At 37.3% G+C, this 13,385-nt stretch overlaps 1 protein-coding gene across 4 annotated transcripts in view; it reads left to right on the top strand.

The window, feature by feature from the left end:
• LOC110830229 (uncharacterized) overlaps positions 1-11,593 on the top strand; it is a 28,847-nt gene extending 17,254 nt beyond the window's left edge. For all 4 annotated transcript variants that reach the window (XM_087353110.1, XM_087353108.1, XM_087353109.1 and 1 more), the window contains 9 exons: positions 1,590-1,839; positions 2,270-2,558; positions 4,259-4,449; positions 6,489-6,602; positions 6,879-7,008; positions 8,491-8,730; positions 9,075-9,242; positions 9,658-9,822; positions 10,493-11,593. In XM_087353110.1, the coding sequence (XP_087209236.1) occupies positions 1,590-1,839; positions 2,270-2,558; positions 4,259-4,449; positions 6,489-6,602; positions 6,879-7,008; positions 8,491-8,730; positions 9,075-9,242; positions 9,658-9,822; positions 10,493-10,500 (1,555 nt within the window). In that variant the 3' untranslated portion in view covers positions 10,501-11,593. The remainder of the gene's footprint in view (positions 1-1,589; positions 1,840-2,269; positions 2,559-4,258; positions 4,450-6,488; positions 6,603-6,878; positions 7,009-8,490; positions 8,731-9,074; positions 9,243-9,657; positions 9,823-10,492) is intronic.
• The last annotated feature ends 1,792 nt before the right edge of the window (positions 11,594-13,385 follow it).

Raw genomic sequence — 13,385 nt, 5'->3', positions numbered from 1 at the left:
ATCGAAAATTAAATTTTATGGTATTTTTAACATGTTTATCTGAATGTGTTTCTACTTTGTTATTATATTACTTTTTATTTTACATTTATTTTCCAGTTTCAGCACCAAGAAATTAGACTTCTTTCAAAACTTTGTCATCCAAGTGCCTTGGACACTATACATTAACATTGAAAGTATTTTTTGACGTAAATACGTCTATAAGGAAGGGTCATTCGGCAAAAATGTGTTAAGAAAAAGTGTAACTTCGTTGTTATGTTACCTAGGAAACCTCATCTGTTTACTCAGCATTGTTGTTACCTAGGAAACGTCATCTGTTTACTCGGCATTATTGTTACCTAGGAAATGTCATCTGTTTACTTAGCATTGTTATTACCTATAAAACATTACATTACCTTACATTACATTCATCTACCACAGACCCATTTTAAGCGTAACTAATTGAAGTTGAATAATCAATGTCTTAATCAAACTTATCTCAATTGTAAAGCATGTATAAAGGAAATATTTAGAATAATACCAATATATAATCTTCCTTTCCATATAGACGTATTTACGTCAAATTCTCCGGAACCGTGGTTCCACTATCACTTTTTTGTGTGTGTGTGTGTAACTGCAGTAAAATGGGTTTAGCTTACAACAGTAACTTCATTATAGCAAGAAAAAAATTTCTACTGTATGGAAAAAGTTTCACAAAACAAGGGCTTTTTTACTGCATCATCATCACAACCAGCAGTATCCTAACTAGTCGTAACTGTTTACACTTGCTATAATTGAAGTTTTTGCTTCCATAAGATATTTATAGGTGGCAGTCTGTAAAGGTTCTGCTAACCAATCACCATTACGCCTCCATAGCCTAGAGAAAAGTTTGCATTCTAGTTAACTTCTTCCTCCAAATTTAAATTGATAACAGTGAACTGTGACTGGGGTTGGTTCCAGGTTATGGTGACAGAAAGAGGAAATGACACATGTGCTTAAGTGATATGTTTAGGCTGTACCTGAAGTGATTCATATTATTACAGAGCATGTACTGGCACCAACCTGCCAGAAAACTTAACATCTTATTGTAAGAAAGTTGTTTTTAAACTGTTGTGGCTTGTTTAATTTAGTATTGTGTTGCTTGGCTAATGAACAAGAGTTTGAAGTGTTTGTGCTTCCAGTTGTTAAGTTAAAAAGTCTTACTGCTGAAGACATGGAGAATCTTAATTATTATTCATTATTTTCACATCTAGATAACCACCTGAGTACCCGCTAGAAGAGGCATTTTTAAATTTTATGAATTCTCATTACAAAAGGGTTTCACTGTATTTGTAATTTAGATAATCTTGGGACCTCTGCATTTCTTTGCAGCCCCATAGTATCTTAAGATTTTGAGGTTCATCAGGTTTATCTCCCTTCAGCTTTCCTGTATTGGTTTTTCCACATGAGCATAAATCTTTTTTAATTTTGGAATTTATTGTAGCAACATGTGCACATTTGTTGTTTTCTGGTATAATATAACATTAATTTCAAAAATCATTATTGTGATTCCATGTTGCACTTTATGTGAGTAAATTTTGTGATGTTAGTACACAACTTTTTTTCTTTTTCAGACCTGTTGTTGGAGATATGGTTGCAGCTTTTGCTAAAATTGAAAGTGAAGAGGAAAACGAAACATGGAATAGAGCATACATTATGTCTATTGGTAGTTCTAGCTACCGTGTTAATTTCTGTGATGTGGGGCTTATAGGAAATGTGAAAACTGTGAAGAAACTACCCCAGAATTTAACATTGATTCCAGAATTGGCTGCTAGGTGCAGTGTTATTAGCTGCACCAGTCCCAAGGAGAAACTCTGGTCTGCCGTAAGTAAAAAATTGTCGCCAGTGACTGCATTGAGATGTATACAGAGTTTCCTATTGAATGTAATATTTTCTGTCATCAAGTAGGTTACTAATGCTGTGGACTTACTTGATGTTTTGAGTTTATTCTGGTTTTTCATGTCTTTCCAGGCATATGGTGGGACAGTGCTTGCAAATGGGCCATGACTATCACCTTTCAGATCTGTACCTACTCGTCATTCATGGTCATTTTCCCCATCCCATTTGATGCTGTATAACCTGTGCAGTAGAAAGAGTGTTGTAAAGAAATGAAAGAATCAATATCCTCTGTCCTGTTTCCTTCACCTTTTTAGAGTTTTATATATTTTCCAGGGTGCATTGTTTTGCTGTATTTCCTGTGTTTGATTTAGACTTGCCATATTGTCGTTGAACTGACCACAGTAATGTATTGCAGGGGAGTGACCGGTTTTTATTCATGGTGACAGATGTGGATGAGACTCATAAAACAACGACATGTATTTTACGGTCACTTACCAATGAAGAATTATGCAAGGCAGTGCTGAAACGATGGATTCCATCAGTAGAAGATGAGGGAATGAAGAGTATTGAAATCAAGAATAATGATACTGTTATTCTTCAAGTATTTTTTGATCAGAAATCACTGTTTGTACGTCCTGCATCAAAGAGTTCAAGGGACATGTTTTGTCAGTTAATTCAGGATGTTGGCCTGCACTGCATAAAAGGTATTAGACTAACAAATTAGGTGTTTCTAATTGAGTTTGTTGACATGGGTGTATTCTCTCCCCCCCACCATGTTGTGTACTACAGCTTCATTTCTAGCTGTACTTTTTACTCCTTTAGCATTATCGGTTGATAAATAATTTGACTAACAGTTTGAGGTGTGGTCTGAAAATATCAGACTTTACTTCTGTATTTATCTTTCCAATATGCAGTATGGACTGGACGACCACGGTTCAATTCTCTACGGAGGCAGAGGATTTATCCTCTAGCTTCTGCGTCCAGACCGGCTCTGGGGCCTACCCAGTCTCTTATCCAGTGGGTACTGGGGTCCTTTCCTGGGGGTAAAGCATGGCCAGGCCATGACACTGACCACTCGCCCCCATCTAGTACTGAGGTTAAGAATGAGTAGGAGCTATACCTGCTTCCCCCAAAGCACCTACATGGTGTATAGTGGGACAGCTTTACTTCACTTTAATGTGTAGCATAGGAAAAACATATTACTTTGTTGAAGTTCAATATACAGTTGCACTAATGTGCAAGAAACATCATACCTTGTATCATTACCAAGAAAGGACTAAGGTTTTCCTCATCTTTTAATGTTATATTCCACCAAGTAAGATTTTTATTGGTCACAGAAAAGCAAAGCTGCATAGTATTGGAGTGCAAGTCCAGATTTGTTCTTGGGGTAGAAACATGTACAAACATACTTGCATAATGTTGCAGCCAAGTGGTTAGCTCTCTGCTTTGTATTCTTACTTCCAGGCATATACAGTAAAACCCCTCAACTTGGACACCCCTATATCCTGGACACCCTCTTTATATTGGACATTTTTAATTGGAACCTGCGAAAATCCTATAATTTTACATGTCCACAATACCCTGTATCTTGGACACCCCTTTATCCTGGAACTTGAACACCCCTTTCGTTGTAAGTTGGACAGGTTCATGCACTTAGCTTCAATGCTTTCAGGGAAACCTTTTCAGTTACATATTTTGTTATTTTGAATTTCTGACTGATGAATGCCTCCTCTCTGGAGGATTATCTTATGGACATTGAACCCATCATTGGAATGCATTGCAAGTGTTTAACTATTATTTTGCTGAACCCTTGACTGGACTACAGTATTGCAGAAGACAGTTTTAACTCCATCAGTTCTGTGCTTGCAGTTGAGTTCAGACTGTGTTAACAGAAATGGAATTTTTCTTTTTGCAATGGGGAAGCGAAAATTGATGGAATTAACTTTAGAAAATGTTATTGAGGCTGGGGTGTAATGTGCAATGCATGGGAATGGGCTTCAAAAGATTATTATTAATACTATTGTCATTAATTCTTAATTCAAGCAAGCCTACAGTAATTAGTGTAAGTAAATAGATTATATGGTCATTAGACCACAATCTGATTTTCTCTTTCCCTCTATCTTGGACACCTCTGTAAGTTGGGCACATTTTTGTGGAACCCCAAGTGTCCAACTTAGAGAGGTTTTACTGTATATAGGATAGTACCTTAAATTAGGCTATGACAATTTACGTATACATTTATATTTCCTTTTGAATCATGCTATTATTTATCACTTTAGCCTGGATTACCGGCAGCTTTATTAAATTAATAACTAGTATGTAAGTACATAAATAAATACAAACATGTGAAAGTCATTTTATATGTGTACATGTTTGATTTAATATGTCTTTCTATATTTCTCAGCTCCAGAATTGGACCATGTGCCAAGAAAGAATGAAATAGTTGCTTGCAAGTTTGTGGCAGATGGAAACTATTACAGAGCCAAAGTCCTTGGTGTTGAAAACCAAACTGCAAAAGTAATTTACGTTGACTTTGGGAATCTGGACTGTGTTACAACAGACAGGCTGAAACCTCTTCCTGATGCTCTAAAAAAAGTAAGATTAAAATAAATAAATTCTTTCCTCTTATCTTACTTGTCTTTTATTATATATGCACATCTGCAGCAGGACTGTTTCTATAGCTTTCCTACTACTCAACAGCAGCTGACTCTGATATACATTGTTCATTATATTGTAGACTGCCTTGCAGTCTGAAAGGACTGCTGTATGTCTCATACATTCAGCAGTCATGTTGCATGGCAGTGCATATGCCATGTGGCTACCAATAACAAAGACCTGTGCCTGTGCACTGATCATAAGTCTGTAACAAAAGCGATTGTGACTTTTTCTCTTTCTGAAGATGGAAAAGGTTACAGTGGAGAGACAACATGTGGCAAGCAGCTGGGTGAATGCTTGGATATATGAAAAAGAATGCATATTTGCTATGGCATGTTCTTTCACAAACATCTTAAGACACATGTGTGGGGACTGTTCAAAAGCTCATCTCCATTGGTTGGAAGCTAATAGAAACCTCATATAACACCATGTTGACAGTTTTCTTTCTAACCCCAGTTTTTATGACATCTCTCCAGAATTTCACAGTACCATTTCCAGTGGTTCATTAGTGTTTGCCATCATCCCGGAAGCTAAATTTAGATATCGCATAATCCACAGATGGAATTGCCTTATTGCATATTTTTTCAAGATCTATAACCACAAACTTTCAGGATGCTAAATTAAGTGGCAGTAGTGTCTGTCACTCCTGTCGCTCAAATTTGCATGGCCGACATGTTGGTGTTGTCGATGGTTAGAAAGTGAAAAGTACAAATGCTTCAAATGGCATGATTTTCATTCTAGATATAATGAAAATTGGTAAGTTCAAAAGTTGCAGGGGGAGTAGATCCATGGATATGATGTAAGACTACAGTAGGGCCCCGCTTTTCGGCGCTCCGCTTTATGACGATCCGCTAATACGGCGCTCAACAGCTGAGTCAGAGAAGTGCGTCCGGCGCCATTTTTTCGTCGCTGATTCAGTCTGTTTACAGCTTTTGTGCTCTCCGCGTCTCTCTGTATTTCTGGCAATTTTCCAGTTATTACAAACTGTATATTTATATAATATTTTTGTGTTACTACAGTATAATTACAATGGCGTCTAAGGGTAGTAGCGATAAAAAGAGGAGTCGTAAGCCTCTTACTTTAAATGCCAAGTTAGAGATCATTAAACTTCGTGAACAAGGCATGTCTATGGCTTCCGAACCATCACCAAAACGAATAGGATTCGTTGAAGAGTCACATGATGAAGATGCGCCTTCTCCTTCATTTCATATCATTTTCTTAGGCCTAGCGCTATTGTGCACTTACTATATGATAGTGTAACATCTTATTAGGCTTTGATATGCATTTGCAAGTGAAATAAGGCTAAGATCTGCTTTTCGGCGATTTTCGCTTTACGGCGGGGGTCTGGTCCCTAACCCGCCGTATAAGCGGTGCCCTACTGTATATGAGTAAGGCTAAAAGATGCTGGATTAATTTATCCTTCGATGGTAAGTTTTTGCTCTAGGCAGTATGTAACCTTTTGTGTTACAGTATTTTGTTTCTTACGCATTACATCCAAAATAACTTCTTTCAAATCCAACATTTCATCTACTGTGTATTTCACATTCTCATGAGATAAATAGAAAATTTAACTTGTTTCAGTGTTACTAGAAAAGAATGGTACTGTCTGTGGACCAAGACTTGGAAACCATTGGTGTAAAATGAAGCCATAATATGTTAAAATCTTTTTATGTAGTTGTATTTGGAATACATGCTTTAAGAGAGTTGTGGGATACTATTCAATCTGACATTTCCAGTACGTGAGAGACATATGTGTTAAAGGTGGCTATCTTATGGTTTGTCGCACCATTGCAGAAAATACCTCTGAATCATTGGTAAACTTCTGCCAGGTAACATGGCACAACCGAGAAGATAACCATCTTCATATGCATCACTGTAAAAATCAGAAACCGCAGATATATGTGTTATGGTAAAAGTTTTGACTTTTTTCTTCTGGCTTGTCAAAAGGGCTGTAATATTACTTATTACCCATGTTTCAGATTCCATGTATGGTAGTTAAAGTGGGTCTCAAGGATGTTGTTGATAAACCAATGACAAAAGAAGCAAGTGACTTCTTATCCAGCCTTATTGGCAGAGAAGTTGAAATGAAACTGGTAGGTAGAAGATAGCAAAACCCTTTAAGTGCTGTGATAGTTCCCAAGTACTAATTTTTTTTCTCCCCCTCATTAGATTTGTGATCCATTTTTACATGCAACATTCGTTCACTATCTCCTTAACAGTCACATAGATTACCAGATTCGCTTATTCTTGACAGTATTCAAATAGAAGTGCCTCTAACCTTGTACCCATGTGCAGACAAAAATACATATTTAATTAAAATGAAATGGGTCATGAGTAAACATGGATTTTTATTGTCCTGTTTTATATAGATTCTTGCTGAATCATACGAAGATGGAGTGCAGCTGATTCTGCCAGATGGTTCCAGTCTGAGTGATAAGATGAATGCAGTGCTAGAGCCTGGATGGAAGAAAGCCATGGCAGCAGGCAAGGATCCCACAGGTAATTACTGCATTTCACAGTACTGTCTCTTAGCAAGGATACATCTTTATCATAGAGGTGTAAAGGATTTAAATTCCCAACCTCAGGCTGTCTGCTAGACTTAGTGGAATGCTGCTGTGACACATGGCCAGGTGGTTCATGTTTCAACAGTGATGTATGACCAGTAAAGGTGGAGGTTGAGAATGATGGTGTGGCTGGTGTTAACCTGTAAGATAACGTCACTTCCCCCAGCGGTAGGTTATTAAAAGCAAAGGAGACCTACATCTTAACATTGGCTCTAAACCATGGTGAGGGTCAGGTATGCCTCATATTCACAGAGTTTTTTATCTTTCTTAGAGACAAATGGATCTTGAAGATTTCTGTCTTCTGGGTCGTTGCGCTGTGTAGTCTGGTCGATGTTAACCAACGTTTCAGAGGTCATACTGCCTCCATCATCAGGGCGATGAATTAGTACGAAGATTTCTGTCTTCTGGGTTGTTGCGCTGTGTAGTCTGGTAGATGTTAACCAACGTTTCAGAGGTCATATTGCCTCCGTCATCAGGGCGATGAATTAGTATGAAGATTTCTGTCTTCTGGGTTGTTGCGCTGTGTAGTCTGGTGGATGTTAACCAACGTTTCAGAGGTCATACTGCCGCCGTCATCAGGGCGATGAATTAGTATGAAGATTTCTGTCTTCTGGGTTGTTGCGCTGTGTAGTCTGGTCGATGTTAACCAACGTTTCAGAGGTCATACTGCATCACCCTGATGACGGAAAACCTCAAATCTTACATAAATGGATCTTTCTTGAAACTTGGAAGCCTAGTACCAGCAGCAAATTCTTTTGAAATGCAGGACATAATTATACATAGTATGAGTTTTTTCAATATCATACTTTATTTCTGAAAAATAAACTTACATGATGCAAAAATAGAACCTTATATGGAATTTTGGTAAAAGTCCAGAGTAGAGTTTGAGTGCTCCAAACCTAACCTGGCCTGCCTGACCTAAGCAGACAGGAGCAGATCAAAAACTGCCCTGGAACATGTCATGATTTGGGAAACATGCTGAATTCTGAACTTCAACCAGTACATTAATTGATTATGCGAATATTTTCTTTGCCATTTAGCAGTCTTTAGAATATTTGTCAAGATCTCATTTTGATTTAAAATTATTGTCTTGGGCTCGTATGAAATAATTTCATAAAACTGAATTTAATGCCACTTCTTTACTTTTGTAACTTTTTTGTATGCCGTAAATGTCTGCACACTGTAATTATACATATATTTTTCAAATTTATGCTTTGTGATTTTGCATACATTCTGAGCATAGACGTTCATTTACTGCTGCAAAGCAAATTATTCTACAAATGTATTTCTGTCTTGTCATTATTTTTATCACATTCTCTTAATTGTAAACCGTTCAAAAAATGGTTCAGGCATGTCTTAATGAGGTCTTTATTATTTATGTATACATTGTGGTAATTTTCTGGTATCTTGATTGCAGATTGTAAAGTCTTCACGGAACATGATATTGAATACCTGGAGTTGCCTGTGGGGCAGACTATCGACTTTCTTGTTCTTCATAAATTGGATGGTGTGAATTTTATGGGCTGTGAAGCAAATACAGAAATTCTGGTATATGTCCACAGAACCATGGTAGAAGAAATGAACAATTACTGCAATTCTGCTCCAGAGAAATTATATGTTCCTAGAAATTCTGAACTTTGTTTGGCCAGATTTGAAGGTATGTTTTAGGTATTTTATATAGGTTCCCTGTTCTCATACTCTGCAATTGTCATCCATATATATTGTTTTCTTTGTCTAGTAATCGCTTTTTTTTTTGGTCTCCCCTTTTTACAGTATCCAGTAGATGCCCATTTAATTTGTTGTGGCCATCATAGGTTATTCATTTGTATACTCACTAACTGTCAAACATTTGAGTTCTCATCTATCTGTTGCTTTATGAATTCGCTGTGATCACTATGCTTTTGGTCTCCTTATAACATGTTTTTAGTTGGTGTCATGGTACTGGTATGATTCAGGTTTGCTTGTGTTACCAAACTTATTTTAAATGCATTTGTATTACAGACGGATTATGGTATCGTGCCATGTGTCTTGAAGACCGTCCTTCAAATGAATATAACATAATATTCTTAGATTTTGGGAATATGGCACGTGTTGATAAGACAAATATTCGTAGGATGGTACCAGATTATGTTAAAATACCAGCTGTTGCAATCCTGTGTTTACTGGAAGGTAAGTTATTTTTATCATTTTCCTTTTTCCTGTGCGCTAGTGGTGAACATAATCATCGTCATTTATCCTCCCATCACTGAGCAGGATGGTGTAGTAAGGTATTCAGGATCTTTTATAAATAGGATGTGAAGGTATGCACTAGTTTCAAGTGGTTGAGGTCCAATGGTTAGCTTTTGTTAATGCGGTAATGTAAAAGCAGGAAAATTCTTGACCAGAAGATGGTAATATTGAATTTGTGGTCTGATTACCAATTTCATGTTAAAGTTATAAATCCACAAACAGGTGAAATGCATTTTGTGAAACAGTGAGATATATGTAGAAAGATATCTCCATCTTTGCAGAATGAAATGTAAAAAATGCAAATTTTATGTTTGATATTTAATATGTTTATAAAATGAAGTGACATTTTTATCAGGACTTGACACGTCGACTGAGACAGTGAAGAAGCGGATCTGCGAACTGGTTCAAGTGAACAAGACTTACAAGGCACGAATTGTATCATGCTACAGCCCTGGAGCTTACGTCATCGAGTTCCCTCATGTCAAGGAAGTACTCATGAATGAAAACCTGCTACCTGCTAGTGAGTGAGACATTCATGAACTGCCCCATTACTTCTTTCCACTTATTTTCCCTGTCTGTCTTTCCTCTTTAAGTGTTCATATGTGATACATGTCAGTGTTTCTCAATCCAGACTATATGCTGCCTCAGTAAAAAATTACATTTTTTACTGCAGACTGTTATATTGGACCATGAAGCAGTATCCTTAATGTTACCAATTTTTCTTCTTGTTTTGTTCTGTTTATATATAAAGTCCTAGTTTCTGATTGTGTTCTTATTCATTTCCTAAAACTCTATAATTACACTCTCCCTGTTGATTAAATTTAAATTGGTTACTGCTAGTAGCTAGTGACAGCGTATGCCATTGATTTTTTTTGACATAAATACGTCTATATTTTAGGGTCAGTGTCATTCGGCAAAAATGTAACGAAAAAGTGTAACTTCATTGTTATGTTACCTAGGAAACGTCATCTGTTTATCAACAAATAAACAACAATGGTTACCTACATAGTTACCTTACCTTACCTTACATTACATTCATCTACCACAGACCCATCTTAAGCAGAACTAATTCAAGTTAAATAAGCAATGTCTTAATCAAACTTTACTCAATTGTAAAGCAGGTATGACGTATTTACGTCAAATTATCCGGAACCATGGTTCCACTGACAATTTTTTCTTCTTTCTTTCAGAGAAGTAAAATGAAGATGAAGGAATCATATGCACAGAGGTGAAGTCTGATGTGCATTATTGGTCTGTTTGTCCGAATTTTATAGTTTATCTTTTTTGTATAAAAATATGTATGTTCTAATCCATATTGGCCATAGTCTTTTATTCCCAGAATCATAGATCATATGCATCTCTGATTCTTACTCCGATGTATTGGAAAATGTTTACAATATTTTGATTGTTTGAGTCTAGTATTATTTGCTCTTTACTGCCTCAGTTGTTGAGACATGAATTCAGTAATTAATTTGTAGTCCACAAACATGAGTATGTTGGTGTATAAAACATATGTCTTACATTAATATTGTTTAAAAACCAAAATGTGACATACACTGACATGCCCACACTGATGTGAAAGGCAGTCTTGCAACTGTTACATGTAATTAATACACATTCCATTTGTTAAGTGCATAGTATCACGACTGCAACTCAGGTGAGTTATATTGATATGGTTTTCAGTATGATGTGTTTTGTTTTGTCATGTGTAATATAACATTATATTAACATAAAATATCTTATTGTTTTCATTATGCAATCTGAAAATTGACTTCATGCTGAAAGTTCTTTGATACAAACTAATATCGTAAGATTTTTCTGTGAATTTCCAGGATTCTGCAGTCATTTTGACATATGACTGATTAATATTAAATGTATACAGAGAGTCGCACATAATTTGGAACCCATCTGCTACTGTGCAGTACCTATGTTCTTCATTGTGCCTGACTAATTTTCCAATAGTTTGCTCCATGCTGTCTTTACAGGTTTCTCGTTAGGTGGGACACTGTGTGTGTGATTCTTTTGTCGCTTAATGACAGCGGCATTGACCTGATCTGAAAAGTTCATGTTATATTCTGTGCTTCAATTTAAATTTAAGACGTGCCTGTGCTCAGAATTGTATTGTTGGTGTAGTACAAATGAGCAGGTAATTTGGTTGTGTTGAATGGAATATGTGATCAGAGGTAATGGAGCATTGTATATTTTATCCTTTCATGATAGTGACCTAACAGTGTATGGTAGCCATATTTGGACTACATTTTGCACTATTAAATTGTTGTCCCCCTTTCCGAGTTATTTGTGCTTTGCTGCTTAGATGTGCATAATATGACAATTTTAAAGTATTGTATTGCCTGGAATGTGTGCCACACTCCAAAAACTGAGTGGATTCACGATTTTTAATAATAAATTACATTCAATTCAAAAGGGAATTTTTATATACGAGGCGCGTCCCAAAAGTAAGTTTCACTGGGGCCGTTTACAGAAACAAAACACAATTTCATGGAAATATTTATTGCAACAGATACAGCAAGTGTCCAGCTATTTTTCAACATATTCGCCACCGGAATTGAGACATTTGTCATACCGTGGGACCAACTTTTGAATACCTGTGTCGTAGAAGTCTGCCGCCTGGGATTGGAACCACTGTGTGACAACCATCTCTGCCTCTCTGTCATTCTCAAAACGCTGACGCTGACCGGACAGGAATTTCTTGAGGTGTAGGAAAAGATGGAAATCACTGGGAGCGAGGTCCGGGCTGTAGGGTGGATGATTAAACACCTCCCAGCTGAACTCCTGCAGGAGACTTGCTGTCCGTCGAGCCGTGTGCAGCCTAGCGTTATCGTGCAGGAAGACAATACCGGCACTAAGCATCGTTGCAGCTGTTGAAGATGGAGGTTCTTATTCCAGCTCCCGCCGACTGTGAAGTGCGGTCAGTGATAAAGTTTTTGAATGCACAGAGCATAGCGCCGATCGAAATTCATCGTCAGCTGTGCCGGGTCTATGGGCCTAACGTTATGAGCAAGCAGATGGTGCGTCGCTGGTGCAGACATTTTTCTGCGACGGGCCATTCAGAACAAGCGGCGCGGGATGCTTAGTGCCGGTATTGTCTTCCTGCACGATAACGCTAGGCCGCACACGGCTCGACGGACAGCAAGTCTCCTGCAGGAGTTCAGCTGGGAGGTGTTTAATCATCCACCCTACAGCCCGGACCTCGCTCCTAGTGATTTCCATCTTTTCCTACACCTCAAGAAATTTCTGTCCGGTCAGCGTCAGCGTTTTGAGAATGACAGAGAGGCGGAGATGGTTGTCACACAGTGGTTCCAATCCCAGGCGGCAGACTTCTACAACACAGGTATTAAAAGTTGGTCCCACGGTATGACAAATGTCTCAATTCCGGTGGCGAATATGTTGAAAAATAGCTGGACACTTGCTGTATCTGTTGCAATAAATATTTCCATGAAATTGTGTTTTGTTTCTGTAAACAGCCCCAGGGAAACTTACTTTTGGGACGCGCCTCGTAGAATATATGGAAACAAAATTATGTATTCACATAGATACATTAATTAACATTGTTTTTCCCTTTGAGATACCGATTTTGTGCAATTAATCACTACTACTGCCGTTCAAATACACTGCTATCATCATCACTGTCACTGTCCTCACCACTCCCATATTATGCCATACAGTTGATTACACAAAATATTGGAATATACTTTAAAAATGTTTAAAATTCAAAGCTGTGTGTACACAACTCTAGTTATCAGAAGTTCTTCAATGCTGTGGCATATTTGGCATCCAGCAAGTTTATAGCTTGAAGTGTTTTGAGCAAAAATTGGTTAGATTTTATTTTTCCCTTAATTTCATATAGTTTTTCATTAATATATGTTATCATTTGGAATTGTCTCAATTTTCTGTAAGAAAGATATCTGCCAAAATTTGCTGCTTTTATTTCTCCCCCTTCTCCCTTAAAACCTGCAGTCATCTTGTACAACACTTCTTGAATATTTATATGTTTGCCATATGTTTGTTTTTCCACCACCTGGTCTGAAGAGAACTATATGTAGTATGAAACAAGGTGCTGGA

The sequence above is a fragment of the Zootermopsis nevadensis genome, unplaced genomic scaffold (genome assembly GCF_977971745.1).
Source record: "Zootermopsis nevadensis isolate Lab colony 2312 unplaced genomic scaffold, Znev_1.0 Znev_ptg000021l, whole genome shotgun sequence".
NCBI lineage: Eukaryota > Metazoa > Arthropoda > Insecta > Blattodea > Termopsidae > Zootermopsis > Zootermopsis nevadensis.
This window is presented reverse-complemented; position numbering and strand designations above follow the sequence as displayed.